This window comes from Trichoplax adhaerens, genomic scaffold (assembly GCF_000150275.1).
Source record: "Trichoplax adhaerens TRIADscaffold_7 genomic scaffold, whole genome shotgun sequence".
Classification (NCBI taxonomy): domain Eukaryota; kingdom Metazoa; phylum Placozoa; class Uniplacotomia; order Trichoplacea; family Trichoplacidae; genus Trichoplax; species Trichoplax adhaerens.
The window spans coordinates 5,335,742-5,363,329 of record NW_002060949.1 but is presented as its reverse complement, the minus strand read 5'-3'; the positions used below and the strand labels follow the sequence as shown (position 1 = coordinate 5,363,329).

At 32.9% G+C, this 27,588-nt stretch overlaps 3 protein-coding genes across 3 annotated transcripts; 1 reads left to right on the top strand and 2 right to left on the bottom strand.

Moving 5' to 3' along the window:
* Window positions 1–209: 209 nt before the first annotated feature.
* TRIADDRAFT_58410 (uncharacterized protein) lies at window positions 210–3,817 on the bottom strand (the record flags this gene model as incomplete). The annotated part of the gene is made up of 7 exons (XM_002114160.1): window positions 210–320; window positions 649–792; window positions 973–1,125; window positions 1,242–1,270; window positions 1,523–1,601; window positions 1,809–1,943; window positions 3,737–3,817. The coding sequence occupies 7 exons, from the start codon at window positions 3,815–3,817 to the stop codon at window positions 210–212; spliced, it is 732 nt and encodes a 243-aa protein (XP_002114196.1).
* A 2,296-nt stretch (window positions 3,818–6,113) lies between these two features.
* TRIADDRAFT_58409 (uncharacterized protein) lies at window positions 6,114–8,902 on the bottom strand (the record flags this gene model as incomplete). Its single annotated transcript, XM_002114159.1, has 7 exons — window positions 6,114–6,227; window positions 6,599–6,742; window positions 6,932–7,084; window positions 7,191–7,219; window positions 7,435–7,513; window positions 7,702–7,833; window positions 8,849–8,902. The coding sequence occupies 7 exons, from the start codon at window positions 8,900–8,902 to the stop codon at window positions 6,114–6,116; spliced, it is 705 nt and encodes a 234-aa protein (XP_002114195.1).
* Window positions 8,903–11,376: 2,474 nt separating this feature from the next.
* Window positions 11,377–26,082, top strand: TRIADDRAFT_58408 (uncharacterized protein; the record flags this gene model as incomplete). Its single annotated transcript, XM_002114473.1, has 44 exons — window positions 11,377–11,438; window positions 11,923–11,979; window positions 12,772–12,853; window positions 13,574–13,638; window positions 13,789–13,832; window positions 14,792–14,822; window positions 15,030–15,198; window positions 15,340–15,399; window positions 15,510–15,606; window positions 16,073–16,316; window positions 16,403–16,589; window positions 16,658–16,768; window positions 16,839–16,996; window positions 17,137–17,245; window positions 17,328–17,529; window positions 17,655–17,896; window positions 17,981–18,089; window positions 18,163–18,314; window positions 18,388–18,477; window positions 18,588–18,771; window positions 18,866–18,988; window positions 19,080–19,313; window positions 19,388–19,586; window positions 19,679–19,913; window positions 19,999–20,090; window positions 20,184–20,330; window positions 20,427–20,841; window positions 20,917–21,068; window positions 21,152–21,538; window positions 21,639–21,747; window positions 21,821–21,992; window positions 22,066–23,052; window positions 23,152–23,424; window positions 23,506–23,723; window positions 23,797–23,973; window positions 24,039–24,096; window positions 24,175–24,383; window positions 24,462–24,595; window positions 24,686–24,826; window positions 24,960–25,044; window positions 25,137–25,406; window positions 25,488–25,632; window positions 25,710–25,795; window positions 25,870–26,082. The coding sequence occupies 44 exons, from the start codon at window positions 11,377–11,379 to the stop codon at window positions 26,080–26,082; spliced, it is 7,716 nt and encodes a 2,571-aa protein (XP_002114509.1).
* Between the last annotated feature and the right edge of the window lie 1,506 nt (window positions 26,083–27,588).

The following is a 27,588-nucleotide window of genomic DNA, read 5'->3' as shown; positions in this document are numbered from 1 at the left end:
TAATAAAAGATTATTTCATTCTACTATTACAAATTAATTCAGTATTTAAAATAACTAGTAAAGAAAAATATATGTTAATATATGAAAACAATTTTTAAGTTATAATGTAATTAACGCTAAAAATGTAAATATCGTCATTACTACGAGATATAACCCATTGCGCAATTTTTAATCAATTCTGTAATACTATACTAGCAAATTAATAAAGTTTAAAAACAGCAACTGGATTTAGTTACGTCTTTCTCGCTAGTATCATTAAGTTTGATATTCTCAGTATCTGTTGTTTCTTTTTTATCGGATTTATCAGAACTTTCATAGACCTATTACAAGCAAATAACATATTAGTGAATTTTTGATCCTTCATTATAACTTTATCACTACGTATAGAGGTAACGCAGTATTATATAATAAGAAACACAAACAGAAATAAGTAATTGCCATTGAAAATTAATAAAAATTTAAATCATCTTCGTATGTATGAGTGTACCCCTAGTTACATATAAAGGTATAGTGTCACATATTTTTATTAAGTACCATTTCTAGGATTTGCATTACGAGATTTAGGTAATATATTTAAAAGTTGTTATTATTTCTAGGCAATTGCTACAAATAAGTAGAATTGATAGAATGACTGTAATGATGTTTTACCTCTTCTACTAAGCTTCTAAAGGCTTTATCAATATTTATACCAGTCTTTGCTGATGTTTCGAACCATTTTATATAACCATTGTCTTGGATATAATTGTCGAGATATTCCGGACTGTTATGATTTCCAACCTTCGCTTTATCACACTATCACAGTAAAATTAAGAAATATTCATACATGTATAAATATTTCGATACTCATTTAAATAATTTCTTTTTTAATCCTGAAATAGCTTTGCAATGCTTTTAGAATATAAGTTTAATTATTGTAATACAGAGATTAATAAACTCATCAGATTGTATGAATATACTCCTATTTGTGATAACCTTGTTTGCCAATAAAACTACTGGGATCTTACAACCATCAGGAAGGAAAACTTTCTTATCAATATCTTCTTTCCACATTTTGGTACTTTCAAAAGTTTTTACATCAGTTACGTCATAAACAACAAAGGCACCTACAGCATCCTTGAAGTAAACCTATACAGTTGTTGAATTAGAAGTCTACATTAGAGAAACACTGTGGACTTAATAGGTGAAATTAGTAGCATTTATTCAGAATGATGCTACGTTCGTATTGCTATGATGATATTTACATGTGTCATCTTTTCGTTGAAGTCTTGTCCTTTTTGAATATCATAGATGAAAAATAAAGGCGATTTCAATCAGTTATAGCTCTTGTAAACTTATGCTTTTAACTGTTAACATTGCTAATGTAGTATTCGCTGTTAATGTACCTATGCATTCCAAAGCTAATGAATAAGATTCTATATAATATATGAACTGTCGTAAAAGTTGTATTTCATACTTGGTAAGTATTGTCAATATGAGCATTAAAATGAATGTTTCAATAGCTTAATAATGAATCTTGTATTACCTTGGACATCCCATAACTGTAATTTTATTGTAGTCTTCGCGTCCCAATTAATAACTTTCAGAGCAAAATCAACTCCCATCTATGAATTTTAGATAATTCAACATTTAGTATTGAGCGCTACGTCTAGAAGACTACATCGTGTAACTAACGGAATGTGACTAAAGGATCTATTGGTGATTGGAAATACCAGAAAGTATGAACAAGTTTATTTAATTGATTTTACTAATTAAGTATGTTTAGATGATCTTTCTTCACTGATTAATTTCAGTTAGCGTATAAAACTTACCGTAATTTTGTAGTAGTCAGTAAATAATCCATCAACATATCTTCGTATGATGCTACTTTTTCCTGTATGGTTTTTCCCGACAATGATAAATTTAAATGAATGTTCTTTCGTCTCCACGGGATTATTTTTTTGTGCCTTTAATAGTTTAAGATATATCCAAGCATATGTAATTATAATGTAGCATTTAGTTTTTAAATTGATTGTTAACGATAAGTAAATAAAATAAAATAAATACGCACGTAATTAGATTGTACAAAGAAGGATATCTATTTACTTATAAATTTTAAAAATCCATAAGTTAGCGACTCTATTATTGATTGTCATCTTTAACTTTTTCCATTTTACTGTGATCAATGATTCATGTAGCATGATAAATTGCATCTTAACATATGTTTGAGTAATAAATATAACGAAGAATAAGTAGTGGATGTTCATAAAAGTGCAATATCATCACAATTTATAAGCTATAGTTGTGTACCTATGATTTCTTGTAAATGCCGTAAAGTACTTATAGATGAAATGAAGGTTTTCAGTTATAAGTAAAGCTGTAGTAAAATACGCGTATATCAGCATGAGAAAGGATTATGTTTGTTATGTAACATACATATGATGTACTTGTATGATTACTGTCTTGCTGAAACCGAGTTAGGATGAGAGTCTAATTAATTATAATTATATGCATGATAAAGTTTGATATAGAAATCATCTGCAAAATATCACTAAGATGAGTATGAAATATGGCGTTCGATATAGTATTTAAGGTACTGTATAAACAGTAAACATGTAGTTAAAACTGTTTGCTTGGGTGCTAGTAAATTAATCTTTATTGCTTCTATTGCAGTACTTGGCCTAAATACTAAACTATTAGTTGACTATTGACTTTTTGGATAGTACATAAGACGAGTAAAGGAGTTTATTACCATTGAAACCCGCAAACATTTGGCTTACTGTACTTATATTTTATTAAGGAAGTATATTGCATCATTTGATTGGTATTCTTACATTGTAATAAGGAAGTATATCAAGTCAATCTCTTTTTCTATTCATTAATTATAATTAGCTGTATAAGCCTATTATTATAATCTGATCGAGATACTTTCACTAGCTAACCACACTGTATATCGACGAGGATCAGATATTTTTACAGTGTCAGAAATTACTACTATCTTTTTTTACTTCATCGAATAATCAGTGATAGTTAATTTTTACTCGTATACCGCAAAATCACTACGCGAATACTTCATCGGAACGATGAATTGCCACAGATTGATTACTTAAAGTTAGTATATAGTTAATATAGATTAATTATTTACGTATGTAAACCGTCTCAATTCAATCATTATTAGAATTATTGTTTGGCAGAAATCGCTTATACCGTCCTACGTAACAAATCACAAGTTCGTTAACTTGTAGTTAATTTCATTTCGTAGTTTATACCATTTCGTTTATACTAAGTGGGCAAAGATATCATATTGGATCGTGTTATTGACAGCGTAGCGATTATAGAGTCAGGCTTTTCTTGTATAATCTTTTCAGCAAATTATATAAAATTGCTCATCAACGATCATGCAGATATCGATTACACGAGTATAAATTCGGTTGACGAAACAAGTCAGCGACAACTTTATAATTACTTACCATCTTTATTTCTTATGGAGAGAGGAAGATAATATGGCGAACACGTAGTTGTAATAGGCCAACAGCTAGTTAAATATGTAACATATCTCATACAACTGATGGTAAAGGGAATTTGTTTACTACTGTATACGCACCATAATTCCTGACGTCACTGGTAAACACTAGCCTGTACAATGTATAATTGTAAATCTATGTCAAGTACTAGCAACAGTATGCGATAGCCAATGCAGTATAGAACATCAATGCAGTAGCTATACTATAGTATACTGTGCAAAATCAAATCTACTAACTCTCTTAAGGTCAAAATGACTGCAAGTAGCACAGTAATTATGACCAAAGTATACTTTGCATAAATTATTCAAATTGGTCATTTCGTCATAATATAGAAGAGTTATTAGACTATATATTGATACCTTATATAAAATAAGATTGTAATTAAACGATTTTATGTCGATCTATGTATCGGATACATTGGGTCTGCAAGTGACACGTAAAATGATGGCCCTAGTATACTTTGCATAAATTATTCAAATCGGTTATTTCGTCGTAATATAGAAGAATTATGATACTATATATATTGACACCTTATATAAAGAAGTTTGTAAGTAAATGATTTTATGTCCATTTATAGATCGGATACATTGGGTCTGCAAGTACGGTAATGATAACTTCAGTATATTTTGCATAAATTATTCAAATCGGTCATTTCGTTGTAATATAGAAGAGTTATTATACTATATATTGATGCATTATATAAAAAATTGTAAGTAAACGGTTTTATGTCGATCTATGCATTGGATATATCAGGTCTGTAAGTAGCACAGTAAGGATGACCCTAGTATACTTTGCGTAGATTATTCAAATCGATCATTTCATCGCAACTATTACTGTATAGGAGTTATCAACTATATGTTGACACTTTATATAAAAAGAAATTGCAAGTAATGATTTTGTGTTGATATATGCATTGGATACATCGGATCTGACTATAACTCGATGTTACTGTATTACCGTATATTTGCAATCTATTTTTGGTCGTTTTATCCCTTACTTGCTAATTAGCGAATTTGATCTTATTCCCTGTATCATGTATTGTATCAGTTTATTTGATATGAGGTAAATCGTTATTATACTCCGTATAGTATTAAACGCATCCACTTGTAGTTACCGGCTTGTTACTGTTGGGCAATTAACACACCTGTTAATGGCACTAGTAATGATATAAACAGTATTAATGATCTACTTCATGGTCATATACAGCATACAGTATTACAAACATTATTCATGACCTACTGAATGGCAATGTACTGTATATTATAATTATAAGTGGTAGATACAAAGAAATCAATTTTTCGATATATTGATGATAGTAAGGTATAACATTTAAATTCTACGATCAATTACAACGGGCAAGATTAATATACCTATAGACAAGTTTGCAATCTATCTTCATGCGTAATTAAAGAATTTCAGTAATATGTCGAGTTTTATGCTGTAGTGTATCGTAATACTGTATATCTAAAGATATGCTTACTGCATATACACATGCAAATTATATCTACTTGTAATGAGAGCCTTTATTAACGATTTATGTAATGTCATGGTTTTACACATATTTGAAGGCTTTAATGCATAATTATAATATAATAATCGTCATTGTTATCTAATCAAAGTCTCCCTGGATAAGGAATTGATGTATTTCTTTATGAGCAAAGCACTTTAAATTGTTGGCAAGATCTGCTTTTACCTACTATGAGAGAACAATACTTTGCTTATACAGTATAAACTATTGAATAGCGGATCTGATTTCAAAAATATTCATACTAGTCTGAGCACTCTGACTAGCATACAACGATCTCCATTATAATCAATTACTATATTTATCAATGGGATATATCGATTACATTTTGCCGTTAAGGTCATAAAATTGTAGTAATTGTTGTAATTATCCCACTTATCCTCGTATTTATTGTTGTTGTACTGTTCACAAAAGCTAGATCGCATAGTGTATACTGATTGCCAACCATAAGGATTCGCTATCTAATGCAAATATTTCCTAAACTTTCTAATGGAAGCAATCAATTACGTATATCAATAAAAAAATTTTGTTTATTTGTATCAGTTTAGTCAATCAGGATACAATATACATCAATCAAACAAATAAGATCATGATGAGGAAGTCATGATACAATGAATAATGCTGACAAGCATCACATTTATTAACTATACAATTTAAAGATCGCTAATACGTTATACAGTAAAATACCTAGAATTTCAATTATAAATTGGATTTTAAAATTTTGTTCAATTGCAACATGTGCTCTAGAAACGAAATTAACTTAACTTCTGTGATAAAATGTGGTAGATACATCGTTATCTGATACCGGTACTAAGAATTTGAAAAAGATATCAGAATTGACAGTAATCGTGTTTTCAGTATTATGTATAAAAAAAAGTTATTTCTATCAAGTATTACAGGTTCCTAATATTTTATGTTTAAGGTAACTAATGACTAAGCAGGTCAACACTGATGGTATATGTATACAATTTTAATGTTATACTATAATTATTGGCTAAACACGTATGCATCATTATCAGTGAGCAATATATTCCATTATACAACTTCATTTTGTTTTGTTTTTTCTTAGTAGCAGTAAATTAATAAAATTAGAAACAGCATGAACTAGATTTAGTTCCTTCTTTCTCGTTAGTATTATTAAGATTGACCCGTTCAGGATCTGCAGTCTCTTTCCCGTCAAATTTAGTCGATTTTTCGTAGATCTATCATTATACATTAAAGGATTTTGTTAATTTTTTGATCCCTAGTTATTATAGTGTATATTCAATTGCAATGTACAAAATATGTGAAATAACGTAATTCTACGAGTATGTATGAGAAAAAGGAATAGAAAATATAAGCAATTACTATTACAGATAGATAAAAATATAAATTAACAGCGCATCTATGGGGACATATTTAGTTACGTAAATATACAGTGTTACTCTATATTCTTAATAGGTAACGTAGATTATTCTTAGGATCATGAGATATAGGAGAACATTTAAAAATTCTATATGGTATTATTTCTAAATAATATCGTGCTATAGAATAGAGAAAGGAAATTTATGAAACAGCTATAAAAATGCTTTACCTCTTCTACTAAACTTCTAAAGGCTTTGTCAATATTTACGTTAGTTTTAGCTGAGGTTTCGAACCATTTTATATAACCATTGTCCTGGATAAATTTGTCGAGATACTCTGGATCATTATGATCTCCGATCTTTGCTTTATCACACTATCATTGTAAAATTAAAGAATGTTTATATGCATATTAAAGGGTATTAAAATAATTTATTCTATGTTACGGAGTTACGCTCAAATAATTTCTTGCAATATTTTATGAAAGATAAACTTAATTGCTATGCAACAGATGATAATATAGTATACTCATCAGCTCGTATTAATGTTGTCTTATTTTAACAACCTTGTTTGCTAATAAAACGACAGGGACGGTGGAACCATCGGGAAGAAAAACTTTATTATCGACATCATCTTTCCACTTTTTAGTACTTTCAAAAGTTTTCGTATCGGTTATGTCATAAACAACAACGGCACCGACAGCGTCTTTAAAGTAAACCTATAAAGTATTATGTTATTAAATCAAAATTTAAGTAAGAGAAATATTGCGAGTCTAGTTAGTGAAATTATTCCTAATTGAGTAATGGTAATATACACGTATATACCCTTGTCATTTTTTCGTAATTATCTTGTCCTTTGTCGTATATCGTAAAAGTAAAAGAGAAAAACAAGACAGATTGAGTCAGATATAATTCTATTTTCTGGAACGTATTTTAAATAAGCGCACGACTCAGTAGTTCATAAAAAGATATATACGTGTAATGTTATAATACTGTAGGTTTCGTTGAGTATTAATGTTACAAATATGAGTTCTAAATTTTAGTAATTGAATGGTTAGACTAATCTTACCTGCGATATCCCATAGTTGTAGTTTTATTACAGTCTCTGCGTCCCAATTAATAACTTTCAGTGCAAAGTCCACGCCAATCTATGAATTCATGATTGTTTAAGCATTTAGTATTGAACACTTCTTGTACCGTAATACAGCTAACAGAAAGCACGTGAATAAAAAAGGATCTACTATAATATAATTAGAGGTATTGGAAGGTATAGATCAGGGGTGCTGAAATTGTTTAATTAATAAAGATTAGTAGCTAGTCTTTGTTGTAATATTACCGTGGCTTTGTAGTTTTCACTGAAGTATTGGTGAACATATCTTCGGATGATACTGGTTTTTCCGGTAAATTTGCTTCCCACAACGATAATTTTAAATAAGTGTTCTTTCTTCTCTGTACTATTGTTTTGAGCCTTTCATTGCATGAGATAAATTAAAGGGTATATAAAATTAGTTTTTAGTATTTAAAAAGGGAATAAAATGGTAAAAACTGTATCCAGGATCGGGTACACATATTACTGTTTTAATTGGTAGAACGCTAACTATACTTTTATAATCCTTGGTAGGTTATAGATTACAGTATAAGTAAAACAGTCTGTATTATATATTGTTTATAATTATCTTTTACTTTAACATGATCATTAACATGGTAAATCATACGTATCTTAATGTTTCTATTCTATTATACATTGAATATCATTTTAAACTTTATCATCATCATTGATATAACATAACGTTTCTATACCATATTAAATATTATCTTAAACTTTAGCTTGATCGTAACGTTTCTATTACTCACTGATTCATTATCATCTTAAACTTTGTCAATATCCTTGACATGATAAATTCTTATCTTACACGTATGTGAGTGATCCATAGCATCAAGTGTAGAATACGCATACGATACAAATACACGTAAATAATATTATACGACAAGCACGCTCCAGTGATAAATAGCTCCATTAAACTGTAATAGAGTATACTCTACCACTATAGTGCATAATCAAGAGAGAATCATTGCATAGAAATTCTACAGCAGAATACTGGGTATATGCGTCATTGCGATCAGTATAAAGTATGATATATGATATAGTATGTAAAAAAAATAGTAATTGTCAATGCTCAGCATGTATAGTAAGTATTTTGCTTTTGCTAGCGGGTTGATCAGCGACTATTCTTGACTATATTTAGAACAGTAGTTAGGTCGTTTCTGATATTTGTAGTTCAGTGTCACGTTGATGAATTTCTAAAGTAGCTAGATTGCTATCCTTCCATGTAACGGCTATACCTTATTAAAAGAAAAAGGTATAATAAAGCAATATTTAGCTGTTTATGAGACAGTAATTATCATGATTATCTATTAGGGGTAGCTCTTGGTTAGGCATAGAATAAGGTGTATTTTGCTGCTGATCCATTAATCCAACATACAGCATTTTGTATTTTCCTGTCATGAGTAATGATACAAATTGAAAGCTCATCCATCCTCTACTTTGGTATGCTCCATTGCTACTCCTATCGCGGTGAATTCAATGGTTGATTACTGCATACTGTACTAATTGCATCTATATTTGTCTCTTGTAGAAAGATATTTATACTGTAACTCTTCTAGTTCATCATCAGTGTACTGGTCGGAAAATAATTGGACTAGCATCCTACGTTAGGGATAATTTTATGAGCAGAAGTTCATTAATTGGTAGTTCATAATACGAATCATGTCATTTGCCTTACTCCTGTATTAGTACAGTACGAATGCTATTTATTTACAGAGGGAGAAATTTTGAAGTCAAGCTTTTCTTGTAATAACTTTCATGTCATTTTTACGCCAACTATAAAAGATTTCTCATAAGTAGTGATGGATGGTATCGATTATATATATATATTAATGGATTTAATAAGCTTATTAAAACATAAAGTACTCACCATCTTCGGTTTATGGGGAAAAAACCAAGAGAAGTGGCAGAAATTTTCCAACAGTTTGTATACGTAGTTCCTGACCAGGATAGTAAAACAACTGACAAGCACGGGGTACTGCGTCTCCAGGTACTGGAAACATTATGTCATGACGCTGGTCTACAGTACGCTTCCATCGTACAGTACAGTACCGTGTTGCAAAATACAGTACTGTACACTGTACCGTACCGTACACTGGTGGGTTATTGATCAAGTCATTTAGTATGACAATCCATGGTACTGTACTTGGTACTTTAAAGTACAGTACGGTACTGTACACCGTAGTGACGATGCTACCGTCAGTCTCTCTGTCAATCTGTTGGTTATTGACTGGAATTTGCTGTTGTGTAGGACTGCAGGGGGAGAAACGCGGAGTCGACGATGTTCAAATTTAGGTTTCATTGTATTATATCACCAGAAAGAAAGCTACTGGGAGTCTAAAAGAAACCTAATGATGTGGCTAAATAACTAGGGGAAACAGTAGCTTTTCTATTACCTTTCTATTTGCTACCAGCTAATAATGCAAGCCGATAGAACTGAGCGATATAGAACATCGCTCAGCGTAGGCAGTGTCACAGCGCACACAGGAAAAATAAATAAACAGCTGGAACTATTATTTTGATTCTATTCTCGTGACTTTGTCAGCTATACAGTACAGCACTGTACCAAACCATTGAAAATGGCTTTTATTGCAGCTTACGATTTCATTAAGTGAACTATAAATAATTTAAGGTCAAAAAGTCGCCTACTACTGCCTGAAATAAAAAAGAGAGCTAGGTATCACGCCAATTAGGTAATGACGCTTGTGCTCTATTTCATGCATCACTAAAAATGAAATAATTATATTCTGATCTCTTCTCAGTGAAATACACAGTAATTTATGGAAAAAAAAAGATTGAGTTTTTTTTTCTTTTTACCTGTACTGTATGTGGCCCACTGAATGGTAGCCTGTTGTCTACATGTCGGTTGCTTTAGTACATATTCGCAGCTGAGCAAGTAGGCATGTGCTGCGAAAGGAATCTCTTTTATACTAATATTACTTGCAATAGCGTCGATTGATCAATGAGATTCCATTACTGTGCAATACAACTGGGCGCTTATATCAGTATTGTACTGTACACTATACAATAATTTAACATTCCTCAATATTTGGGATCAGATTGGTCCTATCACAATTCAAACTTCAGATTTTGGATATTATTTGGATTGGGATCAAGCGTGCAGAGATATTGTCAGTAAGTTGATTAGCTGCTAGCCTGCTACAGCAGACTTGCACTTTGCACAGTCGACTATCTGCCTTGTCTACCCATCGTGTCTGTGGTTGGTTTGACGGCACAGGCCAATCACTTTCAACTGAATACAGAACTGTACTGTGCCGTCTGTCTATCCAACGCATACGGTGCAGATTAGTCCGAATCCTGTAGATAGTCGATGACATCGTATGCAAAAGAGAAGAAAAAAAAAAATCTTTTTTTTTATTATTATTATCATGATTGTTAATTATGAATGATATTAATAAATCAATTAATATCACGGCCTAATTGGAAGTACAGTAAGCAGTAGTTCACTGTACTTTACAGTTATTCCTTGAGGTCGGGAACGACAGTGTACAATACCTACAGTACAGTAGTGTTTCAGTCCACTCGTCATGGCCTACAGTACATTGTACTGTACTGTAGAGTACAGTACTGTACAGTGTACAGTACACTGTATGGTTCTGACCTGGCTGTACTGTACACTGTACACTGTACCCTGTGGACACTGCACGGTATGGGTATTTATAAAGATTCAAGCAATCCCAAAGCATCAACCAGTTCATAGTGTCTTCTACTGTAGTATACGGTGTTACGTCGACATAGAGCCAATCGCCAATTTTGAAAGCATCCACTACTGATACTGACAATTAATTAATTTATACCTCAATCGGAAAAGGCTGTTGATCCTATGTCGATTTTAAAGCGCTAAATTTCCTCCTTTTGAACTGCTATTCATACAACATCGAGAAGATGACTTCGTTGCATGTAGCAGTCTGTCCTTTACCTTTATCGCGAAATCAATTATATCAACGGTAAGTTGGTGGAGAGCTCTTTTTACCTTGGTCTAGCCTATTTCTTTGCTTCTTCTTTCCATCCTATACTGTACAATAGATTCAGGTCGGTGGTCTAGGGCAGTATGTCTCGTGGTTGATGTCGGAGCTATTTTCAACGTCAGCTTGCAATACTCTTGTCAGTGAAAAAATTGGAATGCATTTCAAAGAAATGGACCAAAAACTTCTGAGACAACTAGAATAGAGTTGGTCTTTCCTTAGCTAGTTTAGTAGATTCATAACTTACTGCTGTCTTACCCAGTACCGTAGATTATCAGCGCCACTCAAGCCAATACAATTCATCCCAACCTTGCCCATACTTTTTTTTTTCACTGTAATTATAATAATGATGTTCATTCTCGTCTTTGTAGACGAGAATGTCCAAAGAGACAATCAACAACAGCCCTGATGGATTACAACTAGTTAACACTGATTTTTATTAAGTTCACTATCTTTTTCATTTTAGATTAAAAGAAATCTCTCGTAAAGTCAATACGAATCGTGGAAATGGTAGCATTAATAGGTACGATAGCAATACGCTAGCTTGATTGCAGTTGGCTAAAATGACGTCTTACCAACTTAATTTAGCGTCACTTTGTTCGTCAATGATAGCAATGGATTGCCTGGATACTCATCAAGTAGTCAGACTAGACTCTTTTTTTCACTAAAAATGGTTTTAATTTGTTGATTTCGTAAAGCGAGCAGCCGTTCACTGCAGATGAAATAAAAAATGAACCGAGTACAGTAGTAATACTGGTGGACGGACATTCAATTGGATGACTTGATCATCTTGTCCATCAGATTAATTTCATTTTTTTGGACCATGTGCAATGGCTGATGTAATGAACCATGATACCCGTTCAACAAACTTTTTTTATTTCCATCCTAGATGCCTCGATTTTACCCACTAGCTCTTACTTACAGTAGACTGAATCAAGTAGGATCAAATGATGATGCTACTGATTGTTAGACAATACTCTATCAGCCATTTGAATAGCTAGTCATCTCCTTACATCGTATTTCCATCAATAAGGGAGAAATGAGAATATAACCGTAATTTACACTCATGATTTGCATTGTCAATTTAGTGTTCCACGAGTGTATCTCATCCATGCTATAGGGCATTAATATTGTACCGTAACAGAGTTATCAATTGGACTGTTGCCTACAACAGTCCAAATGAATAACTGATATCTTCAAAGTAGGCTTGTCGTTTTATCGTAAAGTAAAAATTTCCAATGCTTAGGCTACTCCAATGGAACGACGACGCGTATCACTTATTTTCTATACTTACCAATATGATCATCTGCTTTAGCTTAAAGTTACTGCCTGGATTAGAAGATGCCAAGATTCGCGACTGCGTAATCGGACCCAAGCATATTGGACTGTTATTTGAGGTTAGAGATTTTTGTAGTGAAAATTTGTTACAAATAATAATGAATTCAACTCAATTCAATACATATACCGATGCTAAATCAGCTGGATAACATATTATTATAAAACGTCATGCCTATTGTTATAACTGTATATTGATAAAATTGGAGTAAAAGATGTACGTTAGAATGAACATTCATATTGAAAATACATACTATACGAATTATTGGAAGATGTGAACAACACTTCAGTCAAATTTTGAGTTAGTACTGTCTAATATCTTATACTACATGAGATTATTATTACTATCATTTGGATTCAGTACCAAAGGACTACTGTAGTTGTATCATACTCCCGATATCATTTCTCATGTTGCACCAATAATATCATATCAACAGTCTTGAAAGAATCGCGTCAAAATTGTTTGAACATGGAGTAATGAAATGAATTTTGATACTAAGACGCATTTCTATTTTGATTTTATAGCGCTGCTAGCTATCTTTTTATATTATATACTTTACTATGCGATGCTATTAAATAATATTAAAAACTATTGCAAGTAAAATTTCATGAATGTATAGGACGACATCGATCTAATGTTATCAATGTTGTTTAGTAAACAGTTTACCGTCTCATTGATATGACGTATTATTGCGTTGGAATATAAATTTCTAGTTCTACTCGAATCTTACTTGGTTTTTATTATTTTTTTCACAATTTTTCTGTTTTGCTACACCTTATAGGATGGAAGTATTTGTCGCGTTAGTTATATAATCCATGCTGAACTTTTACGTGAAGATTGTCCAAGGTATTGAACGCTTCCTTATTATTAATACCGAGCATACAAACGATGAATGAATTGTACGGTGTCCTGTTTTACTGATACTGTACTCTAGCAGGTGAAATTAAACCGCTTATTATCAATTCTTAGTATTAACACTTCTTACTGTATTTGCAGTCGCAACGCATCTCATCTTGGTTCAGATACAAAAGCGACAACTAGTAAGTAGAATAACATTTGCCATTGCTGTATGGCTGTATCGACTCATCATTAATCTTCTAGGGAAGTTTTAGAGTATTGATAAAATTATCCTTAAGGCATATGTAATATGTAGATCTATTGACATGTATTGTGAAAGTATTTTTATTGTCTTAATCGATTTTAAATGAAGATTTTACATTGCACTATATCTTTTATTAAATTAGTGAATAATAATCTACCTTCTTTATGCGCTTTTCATAAAAGTACCTAGTCATTAACTCCAAGAATAGTTTAGACATTAGTAATTATTAGTACTTGGCGGACATTATGTCAAAGAAATGTATCAGGCAATTTTTATTAGTACTTACTTACTTACTATTTCAGCTTTTTGACTTTATATATTTCGATCACTTACAGTAACTAAACGTTTTGCGTAGATAAAAGTTTTCAAATGTAGCATGTTACTTATTTAGTGTTATAGCTACATATGTTAGTATAGAAAGAAATACATAGCTGTTACGCACGCTAATAAGTATTAATTTTTTTTGTATCTTACTTGAATTATTCCAGGTACAGTATTAACCCGTTTCATATTTTAATACAATAAAGTGTAGTATATTATCTACTATACATCAGTTAAAAGTTTAAGATGAAATGGTGCTGTATTATCAAGGCTAATCTTATGCTTCATTCTATCGTAAGGCTATAAAAAGTAGTATGCGCTATTAGTATTTGTCCATATTTGAGATGATTATTACTGCACATGTTGTGATTGTTTGTTTTCACGTTTAGTCTATAAAGATTTATAATCTGGACTGTTACGATAGTAATTAGTAATGTATTAGGCGACTGTGTTGTAGTAGCTTTCAGTAATCAATTAGTAACTCGCAGTTAACGTAATATTGTGATAGTCGAGTTATAACAATTTTAAGAATTTCTGAGTCTGATTTTCGTTGCTATCTGTGTTCGTGATCATCAGGTGGAACGACAGAAACTGGAGGATCTTCAAGGTAAAATTTTTACGTACAGTATCACTGCAAATAAGAAAAGCAGTTATGCTATTGTATTATATAAGTTCGCAGTTGTGCTTACAGATATGATTAACGAATAAAAATGTTCCTATTCATTAAACTTTTTATAAAATTTGAAGTCTTGAAAAATTTTTTTTGGATTTATATAATCACTGTTTATTACTGATATTATGGTCATACGGTTAGATCGTCAACGTCTTCTCGAAATACAGCTAGCGTTAATGTATGGCCTTCCAGTGGTGTAAGAGCTAGAGTAATGAGACGCAATCGTGATAGTCTTTTAAGGCGGCCTTTCCTTGCGTCTTATCGGAACGTATTACCAGTTAATTTAGTCCCTGATGACTTAATTGAGCAGGTCAATAATTAAATAATTTGGAAAGCAAAATGAAGTACTAATTTCGCAGTAGTCATTGCGTACACTAGAATAGTTCGATACCTTATAATCTTTTGTAATAACTCCGATCTATATAAATATTGGAATGATTTTAATAAATAGGTCCAAGGTGTATTGCAAGACAAATCTCGGCAGGTGATAATAAGAGAACTACAACGAAGTGTAAGTAGATTCTTAAATATGAATAATCAATTTATGTGGTACGATATTTATATAGGTAATTAAAATTTAGTTCACTAATTGGTAACACACTTTGTAATGTTTGTTCCTAGAATTTGGATGTAAACGTTGCAGTTAATAATCTTTTAAGTCGCGATGATGATGATGATACTGGAGAACCAGAGGATAGTACAGAGTATACCTTAGCAGGTAAGATAACCAATGAACATAATTAGCATTGATATTAAGATGGAAATATTACAACTTACCAATACAGAGGAATTGTGTATTTGCTACATATTCATCTCCTCCAATATGCGATGTTACATTAATAGCTTGTATAGGTGATTTAACTTTGAGAATTATGTTATATTTACTGAGGGGCAATGTGTAATAAAAAAAAAAAAATAATTTGGTTACTATGGTAGCACTATGTAATACAGTAAAGTTAATACGGAATATTTTTAGATTGATTGCTATACTTTATATTTAGAGGACGTATAAAAAGTACCGTAACATGTTTCTAATAACGAATAACGTGTATAGTAAAATTTTATACTAATTCGATCTTAATAGTATCTCTTTGTTCAAGTAAGCTTACTGTTTGATTATATATATACACTATATATACACCTCTTATGAATGATGCTAATGTATGAATTTTTTTTACGATTAGACGAAATGCTATCAGATAATGCATCCTTTTTCGATGATGGTGGATTTATATTTGATAGTGATTTTGGTGATGATAATCTAACTAATAATGTACATATACGCCCAAGTACTAGTCGCGGTGGAAGTTACCGACAGAGCTTACGTCGCGATCCTAGTAATACCGCTGAAAGGGAAGAATCCTCCAAGTTAATGCGTTCCTTTGATGATTTAAGTGATGCGACGTCGTCCAACAATTTAACCGATAGGTAATAAAGTTTCTATTAAAAAGTTATAGGCCTAAATTTTTCGATTTATAACTGTCTTCTAACTGTATATTTTCTTTTCATTACAGAAATATAGACGATATATCTGATCTAGTCCAATTCAATCATGTTCAATGGTGGTTAGCTGCTGACAATACAAAAGAAAAAGACTTTACTCACATAGCCGCTCTGCATTCCGAATTAATAGCTGTAAATTCTTCTGGTAAATTATTCCAATGGAAATGGTCGGACAAGCATCCTTACAAAGGCCAAACTGTAAGAATAATGTATTTACTAACTGTATTCCGTCACATTCACTTCATTGGAAATACTTGTTCTTACAGGATGAAAATATGAGGCATCCACGTACAGCTGACCTAGACTTAAAAAATGAAGTTATTGTTCTAGTAGCTGCCAATTCTATCCGAGCTTCTGTTGCTACCCTTTCTGGAAAGGTGAAAATTTATTAAAAATCTGTCTATTTACTTGACTTTGTTCGAGAACTTACTGTAAAGCATTATTTAGGTTGCAACATGGGTAGACGATTGTGTTCACTATTTTGCCAATAAAATTGAACATCCTGCAAGAAAATTTAGAGAATTTGAAGATAATCCTATAAAATCTTTACAAGTGTGTCCTTTATACACTTGTGTACAACTATCATCTGATGTAGTGATGTGGTGGTAAGTAGCTATAGCTTCTATCTCTATTTTTTTATTGGACTGCGTATATGTCATAGTTCTTTGAAACAACTGTACATTTTTAACTAAGAGAAATAATATACTGTGTATGAACAGCTAAAAATAATTTCTATATCAATTAGGGGAATTCCACCTTTTGCTGTACGTAAGAAGATAATTGAGAAAGCTAAACTTAGGTTAAAGAAGGCTAAGTCATCATGCGAGCCTTCATCTATAACTGTTGGGTCTATGGTATGTATGCGCTGTACGGTATCTTAAATTTTATTATATATGTCTTGCCACATTTTCAGTTAAAATTGTTATCTTCTTATAGGTTCGTTTCTCTGGTAATCCAATTTATAATCATGGAGCTATTGCTATCAATATTTCATCTGGAAAGCCAAAAATTGGTCAACTGCTCGAAAGCGCTTGGAATATGGATGATAAACGTCGATTCAGGATACTACCGTACAATTTTGTTGATGCAGATCTAGAAAATGATGATTCACACGCTCAGTTTAAATCAGAATCTTCAAGTAATACAAAACAGGACAGATCGTATATTGTAGTCTTAATCTGACATTACAGAAAATTTCATTTTAAATATTTATTTATCTGAGTTTAGAGAAAATCTCTGATATTTACTTATTGTTGAAAATAGAACGTTATCGTGATGATAGTGAATTTATGGAGGAAATATGGGATATTAAGAATGCTATATTCGTAGAAGCTTCAATGGAGCCACCAGTTGGTCAAGTTATGAAGATCGATGGAGGATTTGCCATAGTGAAAGTTAATTCACGGCAAGATGACAGTAAAAGTGCAGATGATGGCGATACTCAATTATATTTAGAGACTATGCTTCTTAGAAGTTGTCGTCTATTGCCACTTGGCGATTTACAGGTAAAACTGGTTCATTTCTTATGTAATCAACCAAAAATACTATAATAATACGTTAACGGGATCGATCTCTATACTTTTACGCAGCTTACCAAAACACCGTATAGCTGTAGGTGTGTTGATAAAATTCAACGAGTTCCTAAATTACTTCCTCCGTCTAAGGGTCGAATAGTTGCGTTAAGTGCTAATTGTAACGGTTAGTTATGATTGTACTCTATGGTTGTACCTGCTCTTTTACACGCTCTAATAATCTAATACTGTTTCACTAGGCATTTTACAAGTTACAAGAAGTGATGGAAAATTAACTTATAGCCGATTCAACTTGGACAACGGACGAAGTCATACTCTTTGTACTATACCAACGGATATGATTCAAGTTGAAGAGCACAAAGAAAAAGCAACCATGCTCAGTATCGATCAGGTAGACGTTGAGTATTATTTTGTACTAGCATTAATGTTCAATCGTGTAATTTTGCTCGTTATTTCACGCATAGGAATGGAACTGTGTCTTACGAGATAGCCTTGGTGCCCTATTTCCTTTATCTGTTGTTGCTGGACAGAACATTAAAGATAGTGATTGGCTGGTTAGTAAACACGTTACTTCTTGCAGCGTAGTGATAATGAATATGATTCAGAAAGAGTGTAGCACCAACTGTTGAATTTTTTTATTATAATATTCAATTATTATATTTAGAACTTACCGCCAACCCGTTCTATTGCTGTTGGAGTAAATTTCATGGAACGAAGCATTCATAGCATCAATAACCCCATTGCTTTAATTGCCATGGTAATGGATAACCAGAAACTGATGTCTTATATATTAGAATCCGATTATCGCAGTGTAAGGCAATTATTAGATGAAGTTGACCGCATATCAGGTAACTCTACGCCCATTGCAATGCTCAGCTTGATTAGGTGTTGATGATTAGAATGGACTTTGTAAACCGTAATTGTCCATTTGATCAATTTTAGACCCGGAAAGCAAGCAAAATTACATCAAAAGTTTGCTACTGGAGCATTGTGATGGGAAACGTAATATATTGCATATGTGTGCGAGTATGTGTAAAGCAACCGCCGAAGAAGATAGACGTCAAGGTCAGTCTAATTTCTAAAATTTACTATTTAACTACTTACTGTATATAAAAATATATATTACATTAATAGTAACTACAATTTCTTACTGTAGCTGATCAAAGTACACCTGTAAATCCTTCCTCATCTTATTCTGGACCTTATTTACTTGCCAATCTGCATCGATCGACTTCATTTCCATCATCTCGAACTGATAGTGTTGATAGACTCATTTCGTCTCATATGGATGAAGATATGTTCGTATCAAGCAGGCATGAAACTATTTCAAGCCATCGCGACGAAATTTCTTCACTTCTTGGATTTATGAATGAATCTTCGTCGTTACCGGGTGAGTATAACATGTAATGAGCTACTTTGTAGTTCTATTATAGTTATGACTAAAATGTTTATAATTAAAATTAGGACCGTCAGTCAGAGAAGGTATGAAAAGTCAAGGTAGTTCTAAAACTAGCGATTACAGTCGTAGAGAACAAGAAATGGTAACTTCGAACTCCTTTGAAAGTAGCAAGGAATTTAATACTTCTGCTGCCATTAAATGCTTGTCGTTAATTTGCAAAAACGATGCTTTAAAACCGTATCTTGGGCTATTGTTATTAACGAGGTAAAATTTGTCATTATGAGAATTATTATTTACGAGATAAGTGCAAATTTTAACATTAGTAATTTTTTTGTAACATTTTTTTTGAATGTTAGAGATGCACATGGTTATACACCGTTTATGTTGGCAGTACATCTACGTGCGTACAAAGCAGCCCTTATCTTGTTCGACTTAGCTAAGGAATTAGCTGAAAAACAGGATGATAGCAAGGAAGTTTTACGACAGATCATTTGCCCTTCGGAAACTACTACAGATTGCTCACCTATTTATAACATATGCCTAAATGATTGCTGCTCTTTTACTTGGACTGGTACAGAACATATCAATCAGGTAGGCGAAATAAACATCTATTGATAATTTAATTGTTTCGTTGTAAGATTAGAAGTTAAATTGATGTTTCAATTCTTTCGATTAGGACGTTTACGAATGTCGCACATGCGGACTCGTAGATACTCATTGTTGTTGTACTGAGTGTGCTCTCATTTGTCATAAAGGACATAACTGCGTGTAAGTATAAAAAACTTCAATTACGTTGCTATCTTTGCGTTTATTTCTAGTATGCTTTTATGAATTTGATGTTAAAAAATTTATATCATACAGATTGAAGAGTTCTCCGTCGTCTGCTTACTGCGACTGCTTAGAGAAATGTAATTGTCAAATTCAAGTTGCCGGTAGCCAAGGAGATCGCTTAAGACTTTTACAGAGATTAATTGCTGAAACAGACCTAGTGCGATTGCCAAATGAAAGGTTAATAAAGCTAACAGATCTATGTTATTATTTGTATAAATGAAATTTCTTTAATTGCAAATTATGTATAACCATCATCTAATATTATAATTTTAGGGGAGAGCATATTCTTTTATTTGTTCTTCATACTGCTGTAAGACAGGCTAATTCTCACCATCAGTTCCGCAACCGCCCTCATGATAGACGGCTTAGACATAGTAAAAGTTTACGATCTCTCTCGGGTACAGTTGTAAATAAGGATATGGGTCCTTTATTAGAACCACCAAAATTCGCTGCCAAAGCACTAGAGCTACTATTACAGGATTGGACGTCTGTTATGTCATTAATCATGCCAGAAGCAGTCAATGTCATTTTTGATGAAGGTACGAAGATGAATAAGCCTCACTCCACGGATTACCCTTTTCTCGCAAGAGACGAACAAAAAGCTTTTCTTTCAAGTCAAGATAATTCTGTTCGTTTGGACTGTTTTACTTACTATCTGACTGTAAAGTATAATACGAACGAATGCAAGGTAACTTATCTATATAGTGTAAACGCTTGTAATATTTTAACCTTTCTTTTAACATACAATTACTTCCTACTTAAGGCATTAGAACATCTACTACGAACGATTATCAAATCAATTGAGAATCCTATAACTACTGTTGAGGCTGAGATAGTTGCTAAAAGGTTTGTCAGATCCGTTGCCCGTATTTTCGTTGTATTGTCAGCGACACCGGATGCCGCAAATGTCTTTAGGTACGTACTATTTGATGAACCTCAATCATTCATAAGTTCGGTTTGATACATTTCAGAGTAATTTTTGTGTTCCATTGTTTTAGAATTCCTTTACGAAAGTGCCGTAGCGTTTTTCAATCGCTGCATATCTTTGCAGTAACAGAGCTAGCTAAGGCTGCAGACTCATTGATAGCACCAGTTCGATTAGGAATTGCTCAACCTGCTTGGTTAACGGTTTTAACTAGCCATGTTGACGCTGCTCAATTTATCGAAAATTTGTTCGTAACTGAGCCTTTCACAGAGGGTTCTACAGCTGGTGGTAGTCGTACTGATGGTAATGATACTTCAAATCCCTCATTTAATGATAGTCTCAATAATGATCAACATGCATCTCAAGAAATAAGAGATCCAGTCATTGAAATAGACCATGCAAATATACGGTCAGATGCAGATAATACTGAAAGAAGAAATACTCATGATCTGACATCTAGGTATTGTATACTACTGAATTATTTTCTGTATTAGTAATTATATCGTTTTCATCTCATTACGATAGTTCATAATGCTTGTTCACTATATTCAAAAATCTAGCGTCAGTAATGATACATTAGCATCACGAGCTCCTATGGCTGTGGAAGAACTTATTGATACAGATAGCGACGCAAGTAGTCCACATGAACAATCTAGGGAGTTAAGTAGGGTAGGTGTATTGTAGAAAACGCTTCAATGAAGTCCATACTATAGCATGTAAATTATTATTCCCTTTCTATCAGAGTGCTGATATAGCGAACGAAGGGATTCAAGTTGATAACAGTTCTAATAATGAATCTGAAATGGATCTTGGTATGCTTGAAGAGATTGATAGTGATAGTAGTGACAGTGTTGTCCTCCGGATTGAATCCGCGTCAGCAACAACTTCGCGGATGCATGTTCAAAATGATATCGGTACAGTAGGAATTATTGCATTTGTATGGCATTTTAGTTAAAGACTAATCTCTTGCACTATTTGTTATACCAGATTCCAATATGGTTTATTATTCTGACGAGGAGGACGAATCTTCTTCGTCAGAAGCATTTGAAGAGCCTGATGAGTTACCAGGACGGCCTCAAAGTCGACGAATGATGAGAGGCAATACTGATGCGCCTATTTACAATATTTCTAGATCGATTAGAGAGCCTCATGTATTACAATGGGCTGTAAATGCAACGGCTCATCCTCAACAAGGTGGTCACATAATTACACCAAATTCTATATTATATCCTGATTCTATTCGTACCGGCAATTCTGGCAATTCAAATAATAGTAACCGTGATAGTATCTCTTCTATAGCCAACTCAAATTCTAGTTATATAGCAAAGATGTTCGCTGTGACTGTTCGTGAGGTCACAGATCTGCTGGTTACATTAACGAATTTGAAGAAAACAAAGTGCATTAAATCTAGATCAAATACTATATTACCTGTTGATGAAGTAAACTTAGTAGATTTACAAGAAAAAGTTAAGGGGTGTCTATCACAATCATGGCGTTGGATTGTAGATGTGATGGATAACACAGAATCACAATTAAGGTTTGGAGTTTCTTTACTGTTAGCAACTGATAAAAAGCATCCAATGCATCCATTAAATCCAGATTATCAACAAAAGTTGATAGCATCTAGTCGACGTGATCGAGCTTCAAACAGAGATACAGGTCATCTATGGGAGTCTAGCTATCGGAGGGCGAGACTTGAAGCTAGTAATTTGTTTGCCTCAAGCCGTCATGACGTTTTGATATATGCGCTCTCCTTGATGCGTTCCAATAATTATGAACATAGAGATACCATTCCTTTCATGGATATTTCTTCTATGAAGCATGTAGCTTATGTTTTCGACGCTATAATGTATTTTCTTCGCCATGATATTAGAAGTTTATCTACAGAGGATGAAAATAATACTCGTGTTAGTTATGAAGTAAGCAACCGTACCAGTTCTTCTGGGGCTACAATTAATGTGAAAGAAGTATCCGGTAAGTGGTCTATGTAAAAATATATATTTAACAGTAACGTCAGTTATCGGATTCTTACGATGGCAAAAATTGTTATTTTTTTGTTATTATTAATTATAGATACATCTAAAGTTTACGAAAGCCGCGTACGAAAGAATAAACGTTTTTTCCGAAGAACGAACTCCACGTTGCACTTAGGATCGGAACCGGCAGATCCTTTCAAGACACCTATGAACATTGCATTGCCATTAGCTGAGAAACCTCATTTACTCAGTCCTTCAGTATTAAAACAGGACTTATTCAGTTCAAGCATTGATACTAGAGATTGCTTTAACTCTAACCGTAGTGTGTCTGTGGATCTTAATTTATCTACAAGATTACAAAATCAACATGGTTAGTATCGTTACGTTCTTCTTTGATTTGTACTACATACTTTGAAGAGATTATCGAATGATGATCGCCATTTTCTTTTAGGCGATTGTGGCACTGATTTTAACGAAATGAAGCCTGAATGCTGGCTCGGACGATGGAAGCTTACAGTTGAATTATTTAGTCGTGCTTTTATGGAAGATATTGGTTGTCAGCCAGATTCTGTCTTGACGGAATTAGTTTCTTTCGATATCAAAGAAGCTGCTTTTAGACGCGAAATGGAAAAACATAAAAATTTACAAACACGAGATTTAGTCATTGAGGTACTACATATAGTATAATTGCATGATACAAATTAGCATTCTATTTTTTAATTCTAACGTTTGTTACATTTAGGTTGAAAGAGACGGAGCGGCAATGATAAAGCAAACCGTTATAAGTTTAAACGACTTCTATAAGAAGCATCAAACACTAGATCAACCGTTGGCAGTCCATAGAGTTAAGGCCTCGTTTAAAAACGAACCGGGAGAAGGAAGCGGTGTCGCTCGCAGCTTTTATTCTGGCATTGCTGAAGTAAGTTCTAGATTATCGTGCTGTAATACTAACTAAGCTCGCAGTAACGTCGGTTCTTAAAACAGGCATTCCTATCAAATGAAAAATTACCTGTATTGAATGCAGGGTCAAGTAGTAGCAGGGGTAAGAATTGGTGTTGTACTATACGAGTAATAGTTAATCGTAATGGAATAGTTAATTACATGATGATGTCTCGGACAGATGTAAATCTTGGTAACGATCGGCGTAGAGGCAGGAATTATTTCGTATCCACGAACAGAATTAGAGATGTACAAAGCTATCCGTTATCTTACGATGCTCCCTCATTCGATCCAACGAAGTATAGTCATCTTGAGAGTGTAATATATAACTCTAGTGAAAAACAGGTCCTCGGTAAAAGACTTTTTGAGAAGATTAGAGCTTTTCATCCTGTAAGATAACGCTTTCGTTCAAGTAACAGTTAGTTAAAAGTAGGTAATGACAGTAAGCATGCTATATTTTGTTTTCAGGAACATGCTGCTAAGATTACGGGCATGCTTTTGGAACATGCTCCTACTCAAAATTTATTGGCATTATTTTCTGACGAAAATTATCTACGTCAACGTATTGATGAAGCTATATCCATTATATGTTCTCATCAAAGGTTATAATACTAAATGTGCATGGAATTTTATATCTTAAATAGTTGCATTAATCATATCGTAACGGTCTCGTATTCATTATTGTGAGCTAGTGAAACTGAAGATAACAGCTCTCATCAAAATAGCAAAGACAATGAACCTCTATTTTATCAACCGGGCAAGGTCGGTTTCTATTCGCCTCGCCCTGGATCTAATAGCCTTACGAGGTTGAATCTTTTCAGAAACATAGGAAGGTTGGCTAAAATTTTACTTTTTGTAACGCCTCGATGTTCTTAGATCTATTTTATCTAATTATTCAACTTCAACTTTATTATCTAACCGTAAAGTTTGTCGTAATTATGGCTTTTTCTTTGTATATTTGTGTAGAATTATTGGCTTGTGCTTGCTTCAAAATGAAGTCTCAACGCTAACATTTAACCGTCACGTTCTAAAAGTATTGCTGAATAGAGACGTATGTGGCCGCATATGAAATAAAGTCTTTCCATTTCATATATATTGCGTTTAATCTTTATTCTAAAATTAGTAAATTCATTTCCGTCATAGGTACAATGGCATGATCTAGCATTTTTCAATGCCTCGCTATATGAAAACTTACGGCAATTGATAATGGCTGGCAATAAAGATAATGCGGAGCAGTATTTCAAAGAAATGGATTTACGATTTGTTATCAATTTATCTCAGGAAGAAGGTGGAAAAGAAGTTGAATTAATTGAGGGTGGTTCCGGAATTTCTGTTACACCAGAAAACGTTTACGAATATGTTGAATTATATGCTATGCAAAAAATGTACTTTTGTATGCAGAAACCTTTGGATGTAAGTTTTTTTGAAAGTACTAGGTAATAGATGTTGACGACATGTTCGTGATCACTTACTGTAATGATTTATTATTGAAAGGCGATGCGAAAAGGAATATTTGATGTGATTCCGCAAAATGCGTTTAAAAATTTAAATACCGAGGATTTGCGCTTACTTTTGAACGGTATCGGAGAAGTTGATGTAAAGTGGGTTAAGAGACATACTTCCTTCAATGATGAAAGCAGTAAGAATTATATCAGATTTTTTATTTTATTTCATTTATATTTTCAGAACTTTTCTAATATTGTAACTAATTTTCAGAAGGATCCTCTGGTAATGTGGAAAGGCTTAAGCGGTGGTTTTGGTCTATTTTTGAGAAAATGAGTACTGAAGAAAAGAGAGAACTGGTAGTTTTCTTGATTCTTTTATTTTCTGTTTATCCTCGTGTAAATTTTAACTAGTCAACACTTTGCAAATTTAGTTGTATTTTTGGACCTCCAGTCCCGCATTACCTGTAAGCGGAGAAGGTTTTCAACCGTTACCGACAATAACGATAAGGCCATCAGATGATCAACATTTACCGACTGCTAATACTTGTATTTCTCGATTATATCTTCCGTTATATTCAAGCAAAGCTATACTGAAATCTAAACTGCTTATGGCTATTAAAATCAAAGTTTTTGGCTTTGTATAAATTATATTTTATAGTAAAATCTTCGAAAGTAAAAAGATTATGATTTTCGTTATGCATCCGGATAGGTACCGTTTTTGATTATCAAAATTATTTAATGTTGAAATTGCAAACTTTTAATGAATGCAATCTGTTGTTTTTCAAAAACATTTAATGTTAAGATGAATTTAATACCAGTTTACAAAATTTCAATATAAAAATAGTAAAATCTTAGCAAACTTTATCTATCTGTAACACAAAATGTGTCATAAATACATGTAACCCATTATCGTTTAAATATTTAGATATATAAAACAAAAAAGCCGCACAGGATTGTAAGATTATGGTGTACGAAGCACTATCTACAATCGAAATAAATTTCATTTCCTAAGAATTTTGATCTTTCAGTGCTTATCCTTAGGATACTTTCGAGGGTTGGTCCTGCAATAAGAGTAAGGAGATACAATTACGGAATTAAATGGGATGTGTTATCTATCTTTAAGTCCTATACAAGATCGCACTTTTAAAATAAACTACCGCTGAGTAGCAGGACGCATGGGTATACCGTATACGTACAATTGTACTTTAATGCGCACATTAGCAGTTTAGTACCTATCATTGATTGATCCGTTTGTTAGATTGAGTGTCACTCCTGTGAGATTGGCTATTCCCGATGTCTGATGGAAATGTCGATTAGTCACACTTCGCACGTTCGGTGGTTGGTTTCCGCGATGACCAGACACAAACATATTTGTGCTGTCATTTACATTTACGTTCACGGAACGTCGGGTCCCTTATCATTTGAAATTGGCATATGAATGCAAAGTTAGGTAACGGTGGTACATGAGTTACAGTTCTGGGAAATTATAAATAATTATATCCTACGGACAAAGGATGAGTAAACCATGTAAAATATTAATAAAAATATAATTACCGTGCTCTGATCGATCATTCCGTTGATAGTGTTCACTGTAATGTGGATTACTGTATTCTACACATTATTAAGAAGATCAAATGCATTTATCATCTTAAGTATCAAGAGCAGGTAGCGATGTGTATCAGTTAGGTATTATTACTCATGCACCATTGACATGAAGTATGCTGAAATTTACACCTAATACAGTACATCAACAATTATTGTAGTAATTACCGCTTGTTTGTTTTTCGCCAGGATTGGACTTTGATACAAAAGGACCAGAATACTAAGGTGTTATAAAGGTAGCGTAATCGCAGTGCGAAAGTATGTATGTATGTCAAAATACCAAACGAATCAGCAATGAGTAATAACATCCAAATCTACTTAACTAATATCTACTCATGAAAAGACTAGTAAAATGTTACAGCATTGGTTTACTAACCTTAGCTACATTAGAACGAGTAGGATTTGTCGAAGGAGCACCTACAAGTGTTGCAAGCCCAGGTAAGTTGCTATCAAATGATAGAGTTGCCTAAAATAGAAATAGATGATTAAAAAAGTGATTGAATACCGTTTATGATGTTCGTAAATTATATTATTATTAATCACTTGAA